At 35.9% G+C, this 24,043-nt stretch overlaps 1 protein-coding gene across 1 annotated transcript in view; it reads left to right on the forward strand.

Annotated features, from left to right (window-relative positions):
• Positions 1–12,649: 12,649 nt before the first annotated feature.
• The window catches only part of LOC120527311 (guanylate cyclase soluble subunit beta-2-like), a gene marked incomplete at its 3' end in the record, with an annotated part of 41,514 nt that continues 30,120 nt past the window's right edge, over positions 12,650–24,043 (forward strand). Inside the window, exons 1-3 of the mRNA XM_039750617.1 lie at positions 12,650–12,741; positions 13,047–13,120; positions 19,688–19,782. Coding sequence (XP_039606551.1) covers positions 12,739–12,741; positions 13,047–13,120; positions 19,688–19,782 — 172 coding nt within the window. The remainder of the gene's footprint in view (positions 12,742–13,046; positions 13,121–19,687; positions 19,783–24,043) is intronic.

The raw sequence follows: 24,043 nt of genomic DNA on the forward strand, positions 1-24,043 counted from the left end.
GCGAGAGCGGAGTAACCAGGAAGAGCGCAAAAAAAGTTTGATGACAGGAAAGAAGTCAGCGTAGCGCAGGCGGTGTAGTGTAGTGCGTCAGCGACAGGGATCGAAATGCTTGTTGGTAATTATATAGGCTTCCAAGCTGATAAAAACGTCCAGAAACATCGAAGGCAAAACTGCTGATTTACTGAGAACATTGCATTGGCAATATTGAATCGCTGTATAGTCCTGCACGACTCTTTGAAACTGAACTAGAGAAATACAGACAGCATCTTCTGTATGGTTATGCCGGTGTCGCCCACGGCGGCACTGTCATCCTTGTGCCCGTTATTTCCGGGATAAGCTATGGCCGTAAGGAATTGACAGTTTTATGTGTCGATAAGTATAAATAAATTGTTATGATGCGTGACAGTGTCATTACTCCAATTAACTTTGCAACCATTCCCTGAAGAGCAGTAGGCACTTTGTCTGAGTGGCAGTGCTCGATGATCGCTATCCATTGAGAACTTAATGTACTCATCTTGCTGCGTTGTCGTGTTTTTGGTTTCTATGCCTTTATTTGATAGGTGGGAAAATAAATGGACGAAAACTCTTGAATAAAGCCATTACATCGCACAGAAAGAATTACATAAGCTGCATTATACAGTACCAGTCAAAAGTGTGGATGCACCCTTTTGTGTCACTATAAAATTAAATTGATTTAAAAATATAGCTAAGACATTACTAGTGTTGCTAATGGCTATTATTGCTTGAATTGACCAATTATTAATTTTTTATTCATGTGTGACTGCAAAGCCCCATTTTCACCAGCCACTCCTCCAATGTCCTAACAGTCAACTCCCTTAGCTTTGAAAGGTTTACTTGGAAAAGACAATTCTGGGATGCTGGCCTCAAAGGCATAGTTTCTAAGAAAAGGCCATATCTGAAAATGGCAAGTAAAAAGAAAAGGTTAAAATGGGAAAAAGAAAACAGGCATTGGACAGAAGAGGACTAGAATAGTGAATTACGGTCAGCATCCTGGAATCATCTTTTCATTCTTGGAGATGACACGGTGTGTGGTTAAGAAAGGGCCTATAAGACCTTACATGACCTGAGAATGTAAGACATTTGTTTCTTAAATTACAGACTCTGATCCTATTATTCATACTTCTGATAACATCTAGCAGTAATAATAAGTTTTGGTCTTTTCCTAAGTGATTAGCTGGACCACTGTATTGTGTAATCCGTTCCATTTAATTTTACATTGATAAATTACCCATGTTATTTAATCTTTGAATAATTTCATATTTATGCACATTAATTTTTTCCCCCAATATACACAACAGACCAATTCAGGTTGACAGTTAACCCAACAGGATTATCTTTGGATGCTGCCAGAAAAGGCTTTGACCCATGTGACCCTAAATTAGATTAAGCTGGCTTGACAATAGCTAGAAGAATGAATGTCTGGATGGATAGATTAATCATTTTTGTATTTAGTGAATAGATGTAAAGTGGATAAAATGAGTAGCTATATTATTAGCTTTTTCTTGTATACTCACATCAATGTAATATACAAATCATTTCTGTATCTGTGGGTTTGGATTCCTTGTGGTTCTGTCTGATATATTTTACTGTATAATAGCAGTGCCTTTCATGCAGTACACTGGTTCAGAAGTCTTTCAGTCTGACTGTTTACTTCCAGATGAAAACCAGAAGTCAGATTAGTTTTAGAACCAATTTTATCATAGATGTATCGGCAAACTTGTGAGAAAGACTTGGGAAAAGGTTCTTAATAAACTCAAAAAAATAAATGTCTTCCCAAAGACAAAGAGATGATTTCAATATGTTATAGTAATCTGATTGGGAATCCCTTGTGCATTTTTTGCTCAATTACTGACCTGGCATGTCAGAATATAATTTCAGCTGCCCAGGTACATTTTTTTCCCACCAACAGCACCTTTTGATTAATTCTTATGTTGTAATGATCCCAGGATGCCGGAACATAACTGAATTATGAGCCCATTCCAAAATGTGAATGCAAGGCAGTAATGAGGTGTAATATTTCCCTACGGGACTAGCAACCATAGAGGAACCTGTTTTTGTGTTGCTAGAATCTCCTCTAGTAAGGAAGGGGAATCACTGATTATACTCGCCAGCAGAAATTTGTCTGCAAGTGAAATATTTTCTGGTTCTGCACTTACTTCATCAGGTTTATGGCAATGCATCAGTTTTGCCTTTTTATCACCAGACCAAAAGAAAAAATGTCTAGTATTTGATAATTTTACATTCCTTAAATACATAAACTTGATATAGTCAGTATAAATTATAAAGTATAGGTGGCTCTTTACAACCAATGATATCATTGTTCCAGGTCCAATTTAATGGCTAACAATGCTCAATTACCAACATCATAACTCTGTTTCACGCTGAGTAATTTTGTACAATAATATGCACAGAGATGTACATTATTTGTGTCTGGACATTGCTTCAGTTTTTTTGGCTCTACAGTGAATGTATCTACTTCTACAATAAATTGCACAGTTGTGTCCGTATGTGTTAGGTGCAGAGGTGAAAAAAGATTCTTCAGTTGATCAAAGACATTGAGTTGTCCACACAAATTTCTTTTGTATTTACCTGGTAGGAGAGGTTATTGTCAAAAATGACTCAGCATAAGTTTTTAATAAACTGACCATAATAATTAACAAACCCCAGAAATCTTTGCACCTGTTTTACGTTTTCCAGTGGTTTCTGATCAAAAATAGTAAACGCTTACTAGTATGAATAGCTAGCCTTTAGTATCCCAGAAAAATAACTTTTTCTCTCTGAAATTCACATTTTTCTAATTTTACAAATAACTTATTTGCTTTGAGCCTGGATAAGACTCCCTTGATTTATCTGATACAAATTTCTATGAAACCATCAGTATGTTTTGGATATACATTACTAAATATACAGGAATACTTTTAGTGCATTTGTCAACCCATAGGGCATCACTTTATATTCATAGTATCCATTAACTCTATTAAAAGTGGTTTTCCATTCATCTCCTAGTGATCAAATTATAGCTTTCTGAATACCATAGATCATATTGAGGTCACAACCCTCCATCTCTCTTCTCAACAAGGAAAAATCTAGCACCAACTGGACTATTGGTTGATGCAATAATTCAGACTTGTTATATGCTAGCATAGCTGAAATACCCAGCATTGCTCGTGAGGAAAATAAAGTGTGTTTTTTTAATTGTTTGAGAAAAATATAATTTAAAAAAAAAAACTAAAACTAAAAATAAATTATCAAACAATGAAGACTCACTGATGTGCTTGTCTTGCGGTCGGTCTTGTATGTATGTAATCATCCAGTTGACGCTCTGAACAGGTCAACTCAATTTAATTTCAAAAACAACAGGGGCGCAGTGTTGCTCAAACATAAAGAATGCTGGCAGTTCGCCCTCTGGTGGTCGTTCTAAGTGTCAACTGGATGATAACATGCATACAAGACCACAAGATCACCCCCCCCCACCCTACCTAGAAGGGAGTGGGGTTAGGGTTGATTTCACCCTACAGTATTTTTAGTTGACCAATGGGAAGCGTGTACCAAGTTTCATGAAAATCACTCCAGCCATTCGAAAGTGATGCTGGAACATACATACTGTACATACACACAAACATTGACTTTTATATATATGGATTCTGTCATAGTGGAACTCGTAGGCTTTGACAGAGCATAAGTTATGACAGCATTTCTCAGCCTTTAAGTATTTGCGACCCGAGTTTTCATAACAGTGTTAATCGCGCCCCCCACTAACATTTTTTTTAAAATGTAGATGCATTTTTTATTATACCTACTTAACTTTTATCGACATTTATCTTACTCTATATTTATTGTTCTAGTATCAGAATCTAGTTTAAGTTAATTTGTTTTGGTTTCAACAGATGTTTTTTTCATATTTTTGATTTTTGTTTTCTTTTTTTCACATCTTCGCGCCCCCCTTTTTGTTACTTCGCGCCCCTCTAGGGTTGCCTGCCTCACAGATTGAGAACCACTGGGTTATGATATTCTGAAAAACAGGTAACACTGCGAATATGCTGCAAAAGTGAGTAGATGAAGCAAAACATTGAGCAAAACAGAATTACTTCAGTTTGATTAATTCCTTATGTTTCTAATCGATAATAAGATTATGCTTCTGCAACCACAGAAACGCTAAAATAAGTTGCAGAATGGACAGTGAAATTACAAACAGGCCATGTGTTTCAGAATTTGATTATCCCAATCTTTAGTTTTAATAGAATTGTAATTGCTTCATAATGCCATGTTGCAATGAGTCTCCATAAAGCATTTTAGGATTAAATTGTAAGGGGACAGTACTGATGTTCATTTATTGAACTAATAAATTTGTCTGCTGCCCCTGAATCTACTACAGCCATAAAATCAGTAAGTTCACTGAAATTGTTACTTAGCTTTTGAAGAGGGCTTAACTACAAGGACCAAGCCCACCAACTCTCACATGAAATGAGTACTTTAGTTTCCCTGTGGCTTGTGATATCCAGTTACCATATATCCTGATTCACCACAATAAAAACATTTTTATGACACCCTTTTCTTACACTCAGACAAGGTAATACTAATTTTTTCCAGTTCACTTGTTTATATGGGCAGTTTCCTTTCAGGTAAAGAACACGAAAGCAATTTAAGTTCTAATTTTCTCTCCATTAAACATACCCTAATGTGTTATGCTAGTATTAGTTCTTCAAGGGGTTACACACATTGCAGCTAACAAGGTCATCTTTGATTTTAGGTTCTAAGACTTTCTTAAAAGTTACATTTAAGTAGGCTTCTCCCAACCTATTTTAGAACAAGGCTTTCAAACGGTATCTACTGTATATATTAATTGACTGGTTTGTTACCTTGTTTATAAGAATTGATTTATAGTGACACATCAAACATTTTCCAAAACTCATTATCAAACACATCAATAAATTGACAGCACAAACGATCTGTGTCAAACATTGTGGATGCACATGTAAGTGGCCACTGATCTAATAAGGACATAATGTAGACAATTTATGCCCTATCAGTGGGATATTTATTGGGCTAGAGATCATGTACCATTCAACACTGCTGCAGAAACCACCCACATTTGTGGGATCCCACAACAGAATCTATGAGATTACATAAACAGAATATTAAATAAAACTGCACTCTTAAAAATAAAGGTGCCAGAACTGTTCTGTATAGATAGCAAAGCCATAGGTGAACCATTTTTGGCTCTTGAAAGAATCATTCAAATAAAGGTTCCAGAAAGAACCTTTGTTTATTTAGACCTGTAACAGGCTCCATGCAGTAAATAACCATAAACAGATGGTAACAGATTTATGAAATACCAATGGGTTACTGATTTTAAAATGACTTTTGCTGCATACAATGACACAGGCTAAGTCCAGGTGTTCTTAATCTGTTAGTGGTGTTCTGTTAGGTAGCCACTAAAGATTTCATTAAAGATTTCCATTTTTTTCTACATATTGAGAACCAACTTCATATGCAAATAACCCTTCCCAGTATGAAATGGTGCTTTGTCAAGCAATAGTTCTACAAGGAACCACACAGCCCAGCAAAGAATCATAAAATGCCATTAATGAAACATTACTTTTAAGAGTGTGAGGTTGCTTCATGTAGGAATCTGCAACTCACTTCCATATTAGTAAATCTTAGCTGCTACAAATTAATCCATTGTCAACTTTGGAGTAATTTTCAGTAGCACTTGGCCTACATGCAAAACACATTACTGTCACCTATGGAATACTGTTAAAGTTTGACCCATCTGTCCTAATCAAATACTGTACTGTAAAACAACATTTACTGACATGTTCATTACTATTTGCTTCTCTTTTAAATAGTGTTCATACTCAAAGTATTACCCAATACTAATGGGTTCAGAATGGTACTGTCAGAAAGATGACTTGGCTAAACCCACTAAAAACAGCACAGGTGCAATTATACTGGTTGCATCTGATATCAAATTATATTCAAAATTCTGCTTCTTACTTACAAAGCTATAAATCTAAAAGGTTGTATTGGTGTTACATAAAATACGTAAAATATTCTTGAAAACTCATATTTCCTCTCTGGAATTTTAGATTGATAATGACTTTAATTTTAATTTGTAAATGAGTGTACCTGCAGCACTGACATTGACTACTCTTCACTATTTATCAGCTATTTAAAATCTGGTGCTCTTCTATTATCAGTTAACTGATATTTGACAATGCTTCCTATGTTAGTATTTTTATCCATGTACTATACTTATCATGTGCTTGAATGATCTTATATTTTTTATCTTGTTACTCTTAAGTGTATTTTTACATATTTTAAATAAGCTTGTGACATATTGATTGATTACATATTTTCTGTTTTATGTTGCTTACTTAAGGAAAAATATTTTGTGTATAATGGTATCAATCTTTACAGTTTTTTTAAATAAATTGTTTGGTCATTTTCTGTTCCTCTTGTTGTATTGAGGGTCATGGACATTATGGTGCTCTGTGTGATCTGGGGCCTCATGTATAAATGGTGCGTATGCACAGAAATGTTGCGTAAGAACTTTTCCACGTTCAAATCACAATGTATAAAACCCACACTTGGTGCAAAACGACGCACTTTTCCACGGTACCTCATACCTTGTCGTACGCAAGTTCTCCACTCGGTTTTGCAGACTGGCGGCAGCCAGCGTCAAAGCAATGCTACTGTTCCTTTGTGGTTACTCTTTATTTTCCTGACGCGGCTTTATAAATACACTGAAACTAAACGCATATTGTTTATTAGTGTAATGCATCTGATTGTAATTAACTCGTAACAATATAATGGTCCAGGGAATAGCCATAGTATTCCAAATACCATAACTGCTTTAGCGTTGTTACTTTCAATGCACCTTCTTCTTCTTCTTTCAGCTGCTCCTGTTAGGAGTTGCCACAGCGGATCATCTTTTTCCATATTACTCTCACTGCACCACTCGGAGTATTTATATCACTATATCTGAGTGTGAATCACAGCAGCAGCTGATCGGAAAGAGAATTATCAGTATACAGCATCAAGCACATGCTACCTCAGCCACGGCAAAACGGTTTAAAGCCTTTCCTTTCTATTACAGAGCTGATTGTGTGGTGATTGGGTATTTGGGGAAAGAAAAGCAAGGACTGCAGTGGCGGCTACGCCAATATATATTGAATATAAAACAGAAAGAGAAAATAACAACACAGCTAAAAACGCAGCGACAAATTTCGGCAAAAGTTAAATGCTTGTGTCATGAGCACGAGGCGGCTATGCAGTGTCTGCAACGGATGTGGCCATCCACTGTGTATAAGCTACCTTACTGATGGGTGGGCGAAGGAGCCACCGATTCTTCCTCTGCCCAGTGCCACCACAAGCCTAGAGCCGCCCCAGAGTACTGCTGCAATAAATTATTTCATCGAAGGTCGCACGCAATCACTGCGCCGTGAAACTCATGTTTAATAACATGCTTTAACTCCTATCATCATGAAAATTATATCACGTATACATCTCAGTATTTTAGTTACTCCGAGAGCTGTAATATCACGAATGTAATGGATTCTGTGTCCTGTCAGAGGAAGAGAGCCGGTTTAAGAAGCAAGTAGTGATTCACACACATAGAGCACATAGAAGATCAAATACAAAGCAAAGCACCGTGCTACTTTAATTATGATGTGATTTGAGAAACTGGTTAATTAAACGATTTTAAGATGAAGTTTATGATGTTCTACTTTAATGACAAAATAAACTACGTGATTAAAGTGGAAATGTCGAGATTGAAGTTGACATTTCATGCTTTTCCCCACTGTGTGCCTTTTTTCTCTGTACCCTAATAAGCTTTCATATGACACTCAGACAGTGGGCTACAACTCGCCTTTTCACGGCAACTTTGATGTGTGACTTCTTTTTTATTTCTGGCACTGCGCGATTTTGTGAACGTGAGCTTTCAAGTTTCTCCAACACGCTATGTCACTCGATCAACTTCCTTTTGTTGATTATACCACGGTTTATTTGAACAAATAGTATGTTTTTCCTTTGCCTCCACTTGGTATTCGCTGAAATTCTTATATTTTCCCCCGTGCTTTTCCCATTGTCTTTTCACAGAAGGCTGAGCTTAAGGGCGATTTATATTGATTTGCATATTCAAAGAGGCGTAATTCTGGGAGGAGTTGGGGCGTTACATAAAGCGCGTGCACGAGCGTTAGTTTTCACGCTGATCGGGATTTATGTAGCGGAAGAACGTGGAAGTTGGTGTACGCACAGATTCCTGCATCTGGATTTTTCTGTGCGTAAGCACATTTCGGCTTTTGTGCTTACGTCCTGTTATAGTGTGTGTTCTACGCACGCCGTTATACATGAGGCCCCTCTAGTTTTGTACTTGTTTCCTTTGCTATGTTGTAATAATTTTATTCACTTTTAATCAAAATATTTATTTAACTTGAATTGCTGCGTTTGACGTTATTTACCCAAAAATTCCTTTTGATTGCCTGATGAAGGATGGTGGATTAACCGTTTAAAAAACATTTAGAAATGACACTGGACATTCTAGGAGATTTTCTCAGGAAGATGCTTTGATAACGCAAGAAGTTTATATGTGAGAGATGACCATTTAGTTTACTTTGTTTATCAGGCTTTTTTGGTTAACTATATACTAATTTGCCTGGATGTCTCACTAGGTTCATTTTAAAAGTTGCCAACATTTTTGCTTCAATGCATTCTGTGTTCCATTTTAAATACACAATCCATTCATTCCTGCTAGGGTCTTTGAGTGCATGATTCATTATTTCAGATCTGATTGATTGATTTTATTAATGCCTTTAGAGAACTGAATCAGGTCACCATGCAGCTTCCAATAACCAGGACTCAAGAGGTTTTCCTAAGCTTTATCACCTCTTGAATGGACCCTTCCCTTTTTTGTTTTAGTATATGTGGCATTCTTTTTATTGTAATGCAGATAAAGTATCCATATAAATTATATGTTGTGCCCCTTCAGGCTATGTTATTAAACTCAGTTTTTATTATATAACAACATAATAATGAAAAATTCTAAAAACACTTGCAAAGGTATTTGTAAATCTCTCAATGGTACTTATTGGTATTATGACAAATATTAATATACTGTATATATGTTCTTAATTTATATTATTCTATCTATCTATCTATCTATCTATCTATCTATCTGCTGACTACCAGAATCAAATATTTTCACCAAATTTTCTCAGCTTTATGTCTTTGTAACTAACAAGACATTTGTGATAGAGAAATAAAATCTTTGTATTAAAATTCATATATTCTGTATTGAGAGACTATATGGCATTATAAAATTTAAGTTTGAAGTGAAAAACTAGGTTCATAAAAAGTGTTACCCTCTATTGATAGATGTGTTAAAAGCAAAAAGTTATATAAATGAGTGTAACAATCCAATGTACTGATGTAAACTGATTTTTCCTCAGTAACAGGCACTGGACAGAACTCTATCTTAATTTCTTATTATATCCTAACTGTAAACAAGTTAAAACATTCACATAAGGAAAACTGTTAACTATAACCATAATTGAAACAAAGAAGGCAACAAACACTAGCTGTCTTGATGTTCATCCTGGACAATTCCTCCAAATTAAATTAAAAACAGTTGTAAAAAAGATGGCTAGCTTCATAATGTTATGGCCTAATCAAACGTCCTCTGCAACAACTGATTGTATGCAAATTCTGTTTTATTTTATGCAATGAGTTTTACGGAACCAATAGTCACTACAGGCTGATATGGTATTGCTGCTGTTGAAGGATTTTACACCATTTTCTTATAATGAAGACAGATTAAAGTGCCTGATTATTACTGTGGTTGCACAAGTAGCACTTGTACATTGGATTATTTTTTTAATAGATGAATTAGCTATTATGTTGTCTCCATAAGAAATATGTATAGTGTGCCTATTATAACATATTTTGTATATGTATATATCTCTGAGAGAAGAAATTTTCCTAGTAACATTTATGTTAGTATGTTATATGATTGAATAGTCATTTTTATTCCTGAACTTTGCTTGGAGAATTATCAGACTGTCTGATTCAGAAACCTGACTTGTACACTAGCAGCATGATTGTGTGTGGCTTGGGTGAACCCAGAAAATGTCCTAATAATGAGAGAGAGGGAAAAATGAAGAGGTGTATATTGAAGGTAAAAGTGGATTGGTACAGCAGTTTGGCAACCACACTGATTTTTTTTTTCCAAAACATTTTTTGCAATAAGCCAGCCCAGAAAAAATAGTTTGGTTTAAAAAACTCTGTGCCTGGAGAAAGCAGGTGGACGTGGGTAATCTGGTATGGTATGGACTTTCAAAAGTTACGCAGAATTGAAAATTGTTTTGACTTGCCACTTTCAGTTGCTTTTCTTGCTAGCTGCAATATAAGAAAAGGGCTTGGTAGAATTAATGGTAAATCATATATCTTTATGTGGCAACAGTTCATAATATTGTTCACAGATGTAGTGCACATAATTTAGCAGCAATTCTTTTTTGAAAATGGATAAAAATGTGCCAACTCAGTGTTATACTGTCCATTTCTGATTCCTACATATGTATCCATTTAGTTTTAATGTTGTTATGGCCAGAAATTATTCCACCAATAACAGGTGTAGACCACAAACCAGCCCAAGATGGGAATTCACACACGACTGACCATGCAAAGGTTTTTGATGGAATACACGCTTTGACTCCCAGGGGAGTCTGACCAGGAAAAATAACTTCACAAAATGAATGATGAAAAGTGTTAAATTGACTCCTTAAATTAGAAAATGTCCTAAGTCTAACTGTTTTGAATCTGATCTAAGTATGCTCATTGCTTTATTTAATAATAAAATCAGAATGTGCTTTAATCATTTTCCTGGTGGTTAAATGTATGTGATGAATGTCTTATTCAAAAGTCCTAAGCTTGGTGTTCTTCTTAGGCGAACGGGGAATCCTGGGGAAAATCGTGCCACTAGATGGTGCTGTCCACTAGGCGCCATTTGAACACCTACCCAATTTAAATTAAAAATTGATGAAAAACGTTCAGTTTGTATTGCTTAGTCAAAACTGTCTCATTTACATGTCCAACAATTTAAATTCTATATATATAAATCATATATGACATCTGGTAGGTTGTCGAAAGCTTAGGAGTAATAAACTATTTTAAGATACGTACGGTAATTCATTTTCTCCCTTTGTGGATTAGCTACAAATATGCAAACCGTATCACAGACCTTCGCTTTCACATGTATATGAATATGTATAAACAACATAATAATCCACATTTTGTATATTTTTATTGGAATTACAATGTCACAAATATTAAATGGTCGTCTGTTAAATCTTTAAATCCGAACAACTGCAGAAAGCCAGGACATCCAGTCAGCATAATTAGGCACAGGACAAGAACCAATCCTGGACGGGTCGCCACACAATTTCAATGTCGTAGTCAGAGCTGCAAATCAATTTAACGTGTTGATATTGATTGAAAATACCACGCAGTGGACTGGCCAGGAGTGGAATCCAGCCTCCTACAAAGGAAGACGCTAATGCACCACCACCAATTTATTTATTAGGCTTAAGAGTAACCCGCTGTACATTTTCATATTCATTAATTTACAACATACAGTATTTGTAATTTTAGGGTAGGATAGGGTATGTAGGGTATGTATCTTACAGAGCTGCTGCATAATTAATAGTCTTAATTGATCGTCAGAAAATTTTAAATGTTTTTGTCTTTGATAAAAACATTACATTGTTTCACTTTCCCTTATCACTATAGGAAATCGTTCCTCATGAATTGAAATGAAACATGAATAATATTGAAAGGTTATAGGTTATACAGAATCTGTTTGTAGCAGTATAGGCATTACGGCATTTGAAATTTATGTTGGCCAAAGGAACATTTTCGCATTTTGGTGAAGGAAAGAGATACATTATATTCAATTCGAATTTAGAAAACTGCTCCAAACTGTTATGCAGTCCAAACTATATTTCATATAAAATTGTGTACATGTATATTTGACAAAAACACAAATTGTGGTCATTTGAAAACATATGAAGCATGTGAAAACGCGTCAGATAAAACAGTTTCACAGTACACAATATAAAAAACGGTACTCTGGTCATTTTTGTTATCTACTTATTTAATATTCCGTTTAAGATTATACAAGTTCAAACCCATTTTACTGAGGTAAAATAAAAACATCATCATGCATGTTAAATGTTATGAATATACAAACAAAAGCCAACTTTTTAAAATTTAGTGTACTGTATTTCTTTTGCATTATATGCTACGGTTCTTTAAGCAAAGAAATAACAAATGTAATTCACGTCATTGTTACGTATAATCGCTTTGGCCACTGGTCAAGCTTTCCAGTCCAGCATCTGGGCTTTAAGAAGAGCGCATTGTAAAGGAGGAAATTAAGCAAGTAAGCGGCGATTGTTAAAGTACGTTTAAACAATCCGCATTTAAGAAAAAAAGCTCAGCTTGGCAATGTAAATATGCAAAAGGATACAGCCTGAAGATGATGTTTTTACTGCTAGCAAAAGCGATGATCAATCCTTTTTGTCATCCACATGCTAATCTTAACATACACACAATATAGACTGACCCAACAACGATCGTCAAAAGGACAAAATGACACATTTTCTGGAAAATGTTATTTAAAAAATTCCCGTCGTATTTTGCAACTCCATAAGAGTTGAGGAAATGGTAAGTTTTCTCCGTTTCAGAGTGTTGATTTTATAAATACTGTAATCAGTTCATTTCTTTGAAGATATTATGAGAAAGAACGTTATTTTAATTTCACATCCAGTGCTGTTTTTGAGTAGAAAATACTTTGAAAGCATTGCTAACAGAATATGCGCTAGTCTGTGGCAATTGCTTGTAAAATTCATTTTAAGCTAATCGAGCTAAAGTATTCTACTGAAAAATGGGCATAGCAAATTAAGCTGAAGAGGAAGAAATGGAAAATAATTGAATTAAGACATTTTTTCCCCTGTGTTCTTGACCTGCAGTATGGATTTATTAATACCTGTCTAAAATCTTTGGTTATTGAAAAATTTGGAGAGGGGGCATGGGAAAAGATAAGGTAAGAATTTTTTTTTGTTCACCACTAAACATAATGATTCAAATAATTTTAAAAATCACATTAATTTAATTCATCCATCCATCCATACATTCATCTATCCATCGGAACCGTTTCTAAAGGTGAAAGCGGGCTGCTTATTATATCATTATGAGTATGTGAAAAACAATACTATTATCTGAACGTTTGATTAATTCATTTATTTAAATGAAGGTTTGGTGGATTAAATCGGGTGTTTTATAAATTTCATAAACCAAAATTTTAATTTCCTTAATTATAAATGAAAATGAACATTAAAATGCAGGTTTGATAACAATATCTTTTAGAGTTTACTGTTTTTTTGCAATATATAATATTTGCTGTTTATACAAATAATATTTTAAAGTAGATTTCTCAATAGTTATAGGTAACTGGGGAAAACATGAGGCACAACGTGCGAGTGTAGAATTATGCAATACAGTCATTTTATAGATACTGCAGAAGATAGACAGATATTCATTTACTACATGTACTTCATTATATCCCATTAATATGTTTTAAAAAGTAACCATTTGTTTAATTGATTTTTTTAAAAATGTCATTATTACAGAATAAACAGGGAAATCACTATTTTAAGTCTGTGTGTAATGTGGCATTCAGTAAACCAGGTATTTGCTGTGCTTGTATTTCTTTTCTTCATGCTTATGTTTTATTAAAACAATAATCAAGCATGTCTAGTTAACTAAATTATTTTACAAATGTATCATTTGATCTTTTAATTTGATAAAAATAACAGTATAAAATACTGGTTTAGTGATGTTGGAGAGCTAAATGGTTTTATTTGTCTTTAAGGTATCTTAAAACACAAAAGGTTTATGCCCATAACGTTTTAGGATGTAACATAATCTCAGTCAATTTCTGACATCAAGCAAATCTCAGGAAATGGTAATCACAAAAGAGTTAATATTGTACATTAAATGTTTTATAACCAATACTTAATGCTGTCACAAGCTGCATTTCATTAGTTTCATTTCATTAGAATATCTGCACATAATTTAACAAGAGTTGTTACAATATTTATTTTTTACTTATTAAGGATAATTTTGATGAAGAGAAGCTTCTTGAGCACAAAATTAATTAACATGATGATAAGATCATAATTAACATCATGTTACAGAAAGTTGCACAATGGCCTCAACAGTATGAAACGGTTATCATTCCTCCCATGTATATGGTGCATTATAATATTCTTAATGTTTTGTATACCTTATATTAATTGAGATTTATAGAATTCAAAATGCAACAAGAATTGAAAACAAGTCCAGATTTGGTTAGGCCTACTGAAGTAGAAAGTTCAGCCCATTATTGACCTTAAACTGGAGAGCCAGCTATATAAATCCAGTTAGATGCTATGTAATGTCTGTGTATCTCAGAGCTCACGGTAAATGAACCAGGACATAATATCTCAGATCCAGTAATGAGAATGTAAAAGAGTGTACAATATTTGCATCCATTTTTCTATACATTGACACTAACATGTTGTTCAGTTAATTGCTATCAGTCCTTATAAAAAATACATGGAAAATGCAAATACTTTCTTAAATTTCCTCTGGACAGTTTTATCTGTCTTCCTCAGTTCCACCATGTCAGTATTTCAATTGCAATGAATTTAACTGATTTAAGTCAAGTAAGAAATCAGAATGAGCCATTTTTATCAGTCTGATGCAAGATTGTGTGGATGTTTTGGAAATAAATCACTTCATCTATATCTGTTGATTCAATCTGTGCTGTCCAGTTGTTAGATTATGTGTAAACTGTTGTAACTCTAATAACCTAATTTTTGCATAATTTATTCCTGAGTGAAAATATTAAATCCCATAGCTTGTGTATTTGCTCACAAATCCATTTGCACAATTAAACCTGCCTCCCGACAGCTAGTGACAGGCTTGGCCATCTCCAGGAAGTGCATTGCATCCCTGTCTGTTGCCACAGTGTCCCAAGCACAACATTGTTTTTGTAATATGTCTAATGCAGTACAAACCAAAGAGCAGTTTACATACGTTTAATAAATGCAAACTGCTTTCCTCTGATGTTCCTTGCTAAAGCATAAATGTCATTAATTTACTGAAGAGATGAATTCAAATTTAAAATAATTTGCACTCCATACCTCACTGTTTCACATCAGAAATGGGACAAGCTAAAGGCTGCTAAGGGTTTTTCTAGAGGTCTGAGACTAGTGTAACCTGTATGGGGGTTCTGCATTTAATTTAAGAAGAAATCAGTGTGCACAGTATTCCATGTGGATTCTTTTACTTTAAAAGCAATTGTGAGGTGATTTTACTTTTATGAAGCCAAATGGGTGATCAGCAGTGTTGTTGCTGCCCAAGTTAGGCAGTAGATTGTTTTTTGTGTCTTTTCTGTCTTCCCCCCATTCTGTGACATGGAATAATCTTAACTGCAGTTATTCAAATATATTAGAGAACAATACAAAGAGGTGGCCAGCCAGTGTACAACACAATGAATATTCATTTCTAATGCACTTGTGATCATACTAGCAAAATGTTCATTCAGAAATTTCTGACAATCAAGTATGGGTAGATTAATTCAACTTATGCTGCTTCCATTTATTACTGAAAAATAACATTAATTAATTTAATGTAGTTGTTTTTTGCAGTTTGATGATGATGAATATGATAATTTTTGTGGTAAAATGAGAAACAAAATAAATGAGTAATATTTTTTATGCTTATTTTTTAATTTCATGAATTAAATTTCATCAGGTGCATTAGGTTAGAAAGAAATGAATACCTAGTCAATTCAGTGGCTCTAAGAAGGGCAGTGTGCATTTATGAAATCATAAAAAAGTAACTAGATATATTTATTTAATTGACTCCGTGCTATCAGTACAACGTATACATTACAGATTTGTAATATTTAGAGTATTGCATTATATTCAGATTTGCTGTGAATAAGATAACCAGTTAATAAAAGACAAATCATTGTGTTTAAATGTGTCCTGTGGTGGACTAGCATCCTGTCCAGAGATGGTTCCCAACATTCTCCCAGTCCTGACAAGATAAGCACCACTTTTCTGGGGCTCTGAACTGTATTAGCATTTTAGAAAATGGACGGATTAAAAATTGTTTTAGCAGTAGTATTGTGCAGCCAGCAGCCATGCAATGGGTGATGTATTGTCATTGATGAACTGCAGCATATGTTCATTTTGACACTATGTTTTCTAGATTTAGAATTAATTTAACAATTAAACATTTTATAATGCAATATTCTATACTGAAAAGCTTCAGAAGACAGTTAAAAGGAATTGTCTAGTCATTCAGATATGGTGTGTCTTTAATGAAGAATGTGAACTGTCACAGTAGCACCCAAACTTAATCAGTACATGGGATTTTATTGTCTGTGATTCCATAGTCATCAGATATATTTTAACAAATCTTTAGTAAGCAACAACTTATTTTCAAAAGCAATTTGTTGATATTTTGAGTAGCCCAACTCTTATAAAAGTCACCTCTTTAATAGCAAATAGGACCTTACTAGGATAGGTAACAAATCAAACCTGATGAAACCAACTTCATGTGCTTACTTTCATCTCTGCCATTCTCCAAATTTCTTGCCACCTCTACATCTGCAGCATTCCTCTTGGACAGAAATGGGTTCAAGGCCAAGAGGATATACAGTATATCTATTTTACAACCAAGATGGTGTTTCTGCCAAAATTTCAGTGGACTATGATGTTTGCTGATGACATTGTGATCTGTAGCGATAGTAGGGACCAGGTTGAGGAGACCCTGAAGAGGTAGAGATATGCTCTAGAGAGGATAATGAAGGTCAGTAGGAACAAGACAGAATACATGTGAGTGAATGAGAGGTAGGTCAGTGGAATGTGAGGATGTTGGGAGTAGAGTTGGCGAAGGTGGATGAGTTTAAATACTTGGGATCAACCGTACAAAGTAATGGGGATTGTGGAAGAGAGGTGAAAAAGAGAGTGCAGGCAGGGTGGAATGTTTGTAGAAGAGTGTCAGGAGTAATTTGTGACAGACGGGTATCAGCAAGAGTGAAAGGGAAGATCTACAGGACGGTAGTGAGACCTGCTATGTTATATAGGTTGGAGACGGTGGCATTGACCAGAAAGCAGGAGACAGAGCTGGAGGTGGCAGAGTTAAAGATGTTAAAATTTGTAGTGGGTGTGACGAGAATGGTGTCACAGGCGGCTGGGGGTGACGCCCGAGGGGACCGGAGGAGGGCTGGTACCTCCGATCGTCCTGGTTTTGTTGGTGGCCTCGGGTAGAGAGCTTGGAAGCCCAACCCTGTAGGGGCCCGTGGCCACTGCCAGGCAGCGCCCCGGTGTCTGAAGAACCCTGGAGCCCAGCACTTCCGCCACAACAGGAAGTGCTGGGGGGAAGAAGAACAGGTGACACCCGTAGGGCTTTCGGGTGCACAGCCGGCACTTCCGCCACACTGGGGCGTGTCCGCGGAGGAATGCCGGGAAGCAGCTGGAGCCCATCCGGGTGTGATAAAAGTGGCCGCCTCCCTGCATTCAAGAGCGGAAGTCGGGTGGAAGAAGGACGGAGCTGGAGAGAGGACTGGAAGCGGCCTAAAAGAGATTGTGAAAGGCCTGGACTTTGGGGGATCGGTTCTGGAGGCACTGGGTTTGTGCACTAAAAATACTTGTACATATTTGTAAATAAACGTTTGTGTGGTGGAAGAAACAATGTCCGTCTGTCTGTGTCCGGGTCCTGTTCACAATGGATAGGATTAGAAATGAGTACATTAGAGGGTCAGCTCAAGTTGGAAGGTTGGGAGACAAAGTCAGAGAGGCGAGATTGCGTTGGTTTGGACATGTGCAGAGGAGAGATGCTGGGTATATTGGGAGAAGGATGCTAAGGATAGAGCTGCCAGGGAAGAGGAAAAGAGGAAGGCCTAAGCGAAGGTTTATGGATGTGGTGAGAGAGGACATGCAGGTGATGGGTGTGACAGAACAAGATGCAGAGGACAGAAAGATATGGAAGAAGATGATCTGCTGTGGCAACCCCTAACAGCAGCAGCTGAAAGAAGAAGAAGATATACTGTATATGTATATACTATCCATAGTACTTGTCAAAGACAGATAATACAGTAGAATATTATAAATTTGATACCTGTTGCCCTACTTGTACCTTCAGTGGCTTTCCTCTGTATTTGCATGTGGTTGTGCAAGTCTTTTCACCAGCGTGTCCTTTCTCAAGTGCCTTCCCATAAACCTGTTTGTGAGACTCTCAATGTGTGCCTTTACTCCTTCTTGCACATCTCACGCTCACACCTTCTCTTTTGTCATATCACCAAAGCCAAACCAATCAGATTGCTCTGAGGATGTAGTCACACAGACCTTAATGTTTTATTATATAGTAAGTTTAATTTTTTCCAATTTCAAATACTATATAACATGTTACCCACTGACTTAAATGAAGTGGGCTAGAATTCTTCCAGTTGAGCAAGATATGTCTACATGCTAATAGTAAAGTAAAGACAATTACAGCTTGTCTGTCTTTCTGTTCTGATAAGCATTTAAAGATTTTGGTCCAGAATGATGTTAATTTGGCGCTTATCAACTTATAAAATTTTTCTTGGCCTGTAAATGTTTCTTCTAAACACCCTTGAGTGTTCTGTTTTTAGAAGCTTCACGCTTTCATTTTTATTACATAATATAATTATGTCTATAAGTGAAGCGTATGAATAATGAGCAGAAAACAGGTTGAATAGTAAATTTACAAAATCAGCTAATCGTGAGAGTAAAAATTCAAATGCATTTCATATTTCTAATACATGAAAATGTTTTTTAGAGTAGAAGTTTCAAAGGACAAGTTTTCAGTTGATATGAGGAACATTCAGAACTGCAGTGACTCCACAGCACCACATACAATAACTAAATGTCAGGGGGGCGACAGGCCATATGCACATTTGACAATAATGACCCTATAATGCTGAATGAAACTGCTTCAAAATGATAGCATTTTAAAGAGTATTCATGGTTATTACATTTTTAAGCTAAATCCACATTATATTTAAATAGTTTTCAAAAATGATACACATTGTGTTGTACAAAGTGTATATTTGGTATGTGTGAAGAATTCATTTATCAGTTGACAGAGTGATAGCTGGTCATTCTGCTGACAATACAAAGTTACTGTTTGCAGTGTGATTATTGCCTAAGAGTAATTTCATTGCAGATTTTAATTTACAGGTGGTACACTAAAATGTCTTCAAAAGAAGAAATCTTAATTTTTATTGACGTAGAGTGAGATATACTGTATGTAGGAGGATACGCAGTATAGCCCAGTGACTAAGACAATGGCCTTTAAGCTCTAAGGCTGCTAGTTTGCCTCTGACTCACAGTTTGACTCAGCTGACGTGATTGTGTGTGAATTGTAAAAAAAAAAAAAAAAAATACACATACTGTACATAATATTGCTGTAATCTTGGTACTTGTAAAGCTCTTTGTCATGGTACTCAATAAAATAAAGTTAGGCTGTTTGGTCAGTCTGGTTTTAATTGTCCAGTTTCTGCACTTTTTAATTTTTTCTTTATTTTACACAGAGACCAGGCTGGTGTTCAGGACAGCTTCATGACATATGAAGTCTATAAAGATGTCATCACAATGAGACTGGTGGATGAGACTTGCAAATTTCTGGGTATGCTAAATAAATCAGTGATTTTTAATTGAGTTTTTAAAGTGACTGTGATACTAAACCAGCCATTCCTGTGTGATTTTGTGTTTATTTAACTAAACAAATCATTCATTAAAACACTTTGTGAGCACTCTATTATGCACAATGTTTTAGTACTGGACAAGACCCCTTTTTTCTTTCAGAGCACTCTGACTTTTTTGAACCATAGATTTAATAATGTGCTGAAAACATTCCTTGGGAATTTTGGGATCTTCACATTTTTTTGCCACATAAAATGTTTGTTCTACCAATAAGATGCTGCAGATGTTCTATCAGACGGTTGTGGCGAGCGCCCTCTTCTACGCGGTGGTGTGTTGGGGAGGCAGCATAAAGAAGAGGGATGTCTCACGCCTAGACAAACTGGTGAAGAAGGCAGGCTCTATTGTAGGCACGGAGCTGGACAGTTTGACATCCATGGCACAGTGATGTGCACTGAGCAGGCTCCTGTCAATAATGGAGAATCCACTGAACAGGATCATCTCCAGACAGAGCAGCAGCTTCAGCGACAGACTGCTTTCACTGCCCTGCTCCACTGACAGACTGAGGAGATCATTCCTGCCCCACACTATGCAACTCTTCAATTCCACCCAAGGCTTAAACGTTAACATTATACAACGTTATTGTCTGTCTGTTATATCTTCATTGTTATCATTCTTTAATTTAATATTGTTCTTTATGTATGCTGCTGCTAGAGTATGTGAATTTCCCCTTGGGATTAATAAAGTATCTATATATAAAGTATCTATCTACCTCATCCTGAAGTTATTTTTTTCTGGGGGGGAATTTAGGCCAGAGTCATTTGTCATGTTCATAGAACCATCTTGAGATCATGTAAGTTTTGCAGTATGGCACATTACCCTGCTGGAAAAATCAGTTTAAAAAATGTAGTTTGTGGCTATAAAGTGATGCTGCATCAATGTTCAGGTATACTATGCATGTTTAAGTTTCTTAATCAGTATTAATAAACTCAAGGCATAAAAGAAAAACATTCTTCAAAGCTTAATACTACCATCTCCACCTCACTATACTGCTGACACAATGCAAGATGGATCCTTTGATTCATTCTGCTTATACCAAATTGTAATCCTGCTATTTGCATGTCACTGCAGAAGCCAAGATTCACAAGGCCAGGTGACATTTTTCCAATCTTTAGTCAATCTTCTCTCATTTACAAGGTGTTTTGACCCACATAAGTGCCATTCACTTAATGTTTTTGTTTATTGCACCATTTTCTATAAATCCTACAGACTCCAGTATATAAAAATCTAAGTAAGGCAGCTGATTCTGAGACGCTAGACCACCACATCTGACACCAACAATCATACCCTAATCAAGGTCCCTTAGACGGTGTGTCTTTCCTATTATAATGTTTAGTCAAAGAAAAACTAAACCTTTTGACCAGGTCAGCATGCTGTATGAATTGAGTTGCAGCCACATGACTAGCTGCTTAGGAGAGTTAAAGTGGCCATTGAGTGAATGTATATGTATTTACAGTATATATGTGGAAATTATTTACTGTATATATATGAAATAATAAGTAGGGTGGACATCAATCAATTTGTTGGACTATTGCTTACCAGCAGACAACAAGCATTAATTAATCAGTTAGAAATACAATGAAACAGTAAATGAATAACACATTCAGTCAATATGTGTGACTGACAGACATCCAATCAGTCAATCAGTAATCTGTTCCCAGCTAACTACTCTTCACACTAACAAATATACTAATTACTCAATCAGACATATAGTCAGTGATGGAAATGATTAATATGACTCAGTCAGTCAGCTAGTAAATCAAAAAATCCGGTCAAAGAGCCAGTCCCTCAATCAACCAGCAAATCAATCACTCTGACAACAAATAAGTTAGCGAGCCAATCACTTTTTAAATCTATCATAACAGATTTATTTTTTGTTTCAAGTGCATAACATCATATTAAAAAGTAGGGAATTAAAAAAATGTATCGTTATAGGAAATGTGCCTTGTGTCTGGCCTATACTTTAGCATAATTTCTCTTTCATGATAACATTTCTTAAAGGTATTACACTTTACAATGTGGTAAAATCATAATGATGCAACACTATATGAAAACATTTAAAATAGAATTGGAAACTAAGAGATGTAATCAAAATGTTTTTGAGGCTGAACCTGAATGGGGTATCCTGATGTGCAGATATATAGAGACTGTTAGGAGTACCAAGTTCCTTGGTGTGCACATAACTGAGGAACTTACATGGACGCATAACACCTGATCACTAATCCAGAAAGCCCAGCAGAGACTACACTTCCTGAGGCGGCTGAAGCGAGCAAGTCTTCCCCCTTCCAATCCTCACCATGTTCTACACAGGCACCATTGAGAGTGTTCTGACCAACTGCATCACTATCTGGTATGGCAACTGCAACATATCCGACCGCAAGAGCCTGCAAAGGATAGTGAAGACAGCAGAGAACATTATTGGGGTGCCTCTCCCTTCACTACAGGACATATTTTACGAATGTAGTGTCCGCAAGGCCTGCAGCATTGTGCAGGACCCCTTACACCCTCCACATGGACTTTTCACACTTCTGCCATCCATGAGAAGATACTGCAGCATCAAAGCCAGATCTGCCAGCCTGCAGGAGAGTTTTTACCCCAAGCTATCAGACTCCTTAACACCATCCTGCCCCCTGGGATCTTCCACACTGCCTTAACCACCTCTACAACAGAACTTTTATACATGCAAGCCACTTTCCTGCAAAGACGAGAGGGCATGTAAAAAAGAACTGAAAATCTCATACTGACCTTTAAGTGTGCTTGATATCCTGAGTGGCTCTGAGGCTAGAAATCTGCACTGGCAATCGGAAGGTTGCCGGTTCAAATCCTGTAAATGCCAAAAGGGACTCTGCTCTGTTGGGCCCTTGAGCAAGGCCCTTAACCTGCAATTGCTGAGCGCTTTGAGTAGTGAGAAAAGCGCTATATAAATGCAAAGAATTCCTTCTGCTGTGAAACATTCTGACCTGTCATTGTTTACACACAACTATTATCATACACTGATAATTTCTGTATTATCTATATCTATTATTTATTATTCATTTATTATATTACATATCTATTGACTATATTTATGTATCTAGATTGCATAATACCATACATTGCATCAATGTTCATAGTGCTTACTACACGTCAATATTGCTGCTACTTCTTTGTCTTGTCTTAATTTTTAAATCTTAATTTTAATTTAATAATTGTAATTTTAATTCTAATTTAAATTTTTCATTTGCACTTCATGTTGTTACACTGTGGACCCTGAGCTTCGTAATTTCGTCTCTCTGTATACTTATATATGGTTGAGATAACAATAAAGTTTGCTTTGACTTTGACTATTGTAAGTGGAGAAAGATTAGATCCTGTGTTCCGAAATGTGTGAATTGTAAGTTTCTAGAGCCTGGCCTTCAACATCAAAGACAGAAGAAAATGTTACAACTGTGGAGTAAATTGTAATGGAGAATTGAAGAGTGACAGTGCTTGAGACACTATAGAGATTCATTGTCCATGAGCAATTAAATACGAGCAAGGTCTGTGCACACTGGGTATCCAGAATGTTGACTCTTGAAATGAAACATCTATAATATTAAACAGCGGCTACGGCAAGCCAATGTCAAATACGGCCTCCTGTATCCGGCAAAACTGAAAGTGGAATGGCAGGGTCATTTCTATGTTTTCGCTAGCAAGGAGGAGGCAGAAAATGAGTTAAGAAAGCTGATCCCGGGACTATTCTGATACATAATTGTGAGTCATGGCGGTAAATGATAAAGCTAGGATTAATAATCTACTGTCTGATCTATTTGTTTTAAAATACGGGTTTTTTATCAGCATATATTCTCATATTCTTATTATTACTTACTTATTATTATTATTACTTACTTATTACTTATTATTACTTAGTATTACTAGGGCGCTAAATGTTTATGTTTTATTGTGCTTAATTACGTTTTCCTCCTCTTTTTTCTTTTCTAATTATTTCATGTGTACCCTAAATGAGACTGTTCAATATCATACCCTTGGTTTACTGTTATTGCTATTACTGCATTAAGACTTGTTATGCTTGTTTTGGACACATCTTTAACACCATCACCTGGGTTTATTATCTGGGGATATCATCTTAATGCACTAAAATTGCTGAAGATTATATGTATGTGTATGTGTATGTATATATGTGTGTATGTATGTGTATATGTGTATAT

The sequence above is a fragment of the Polypterus senegalus genome, chromosome 1 (genome assembly GCF_016835505.1).
Source record: "Polypterus senegalus isolate Bchr_013 chromosome 1, ASM1683550v1, whole genome shotgun sequence".
Classification (NCBI taxonomy): Eukaryota; Metazoa; Chordata; class Cladistia; order Polypteriformes; family Polypteridae; genus Polypterus; species Polypterus senegalus.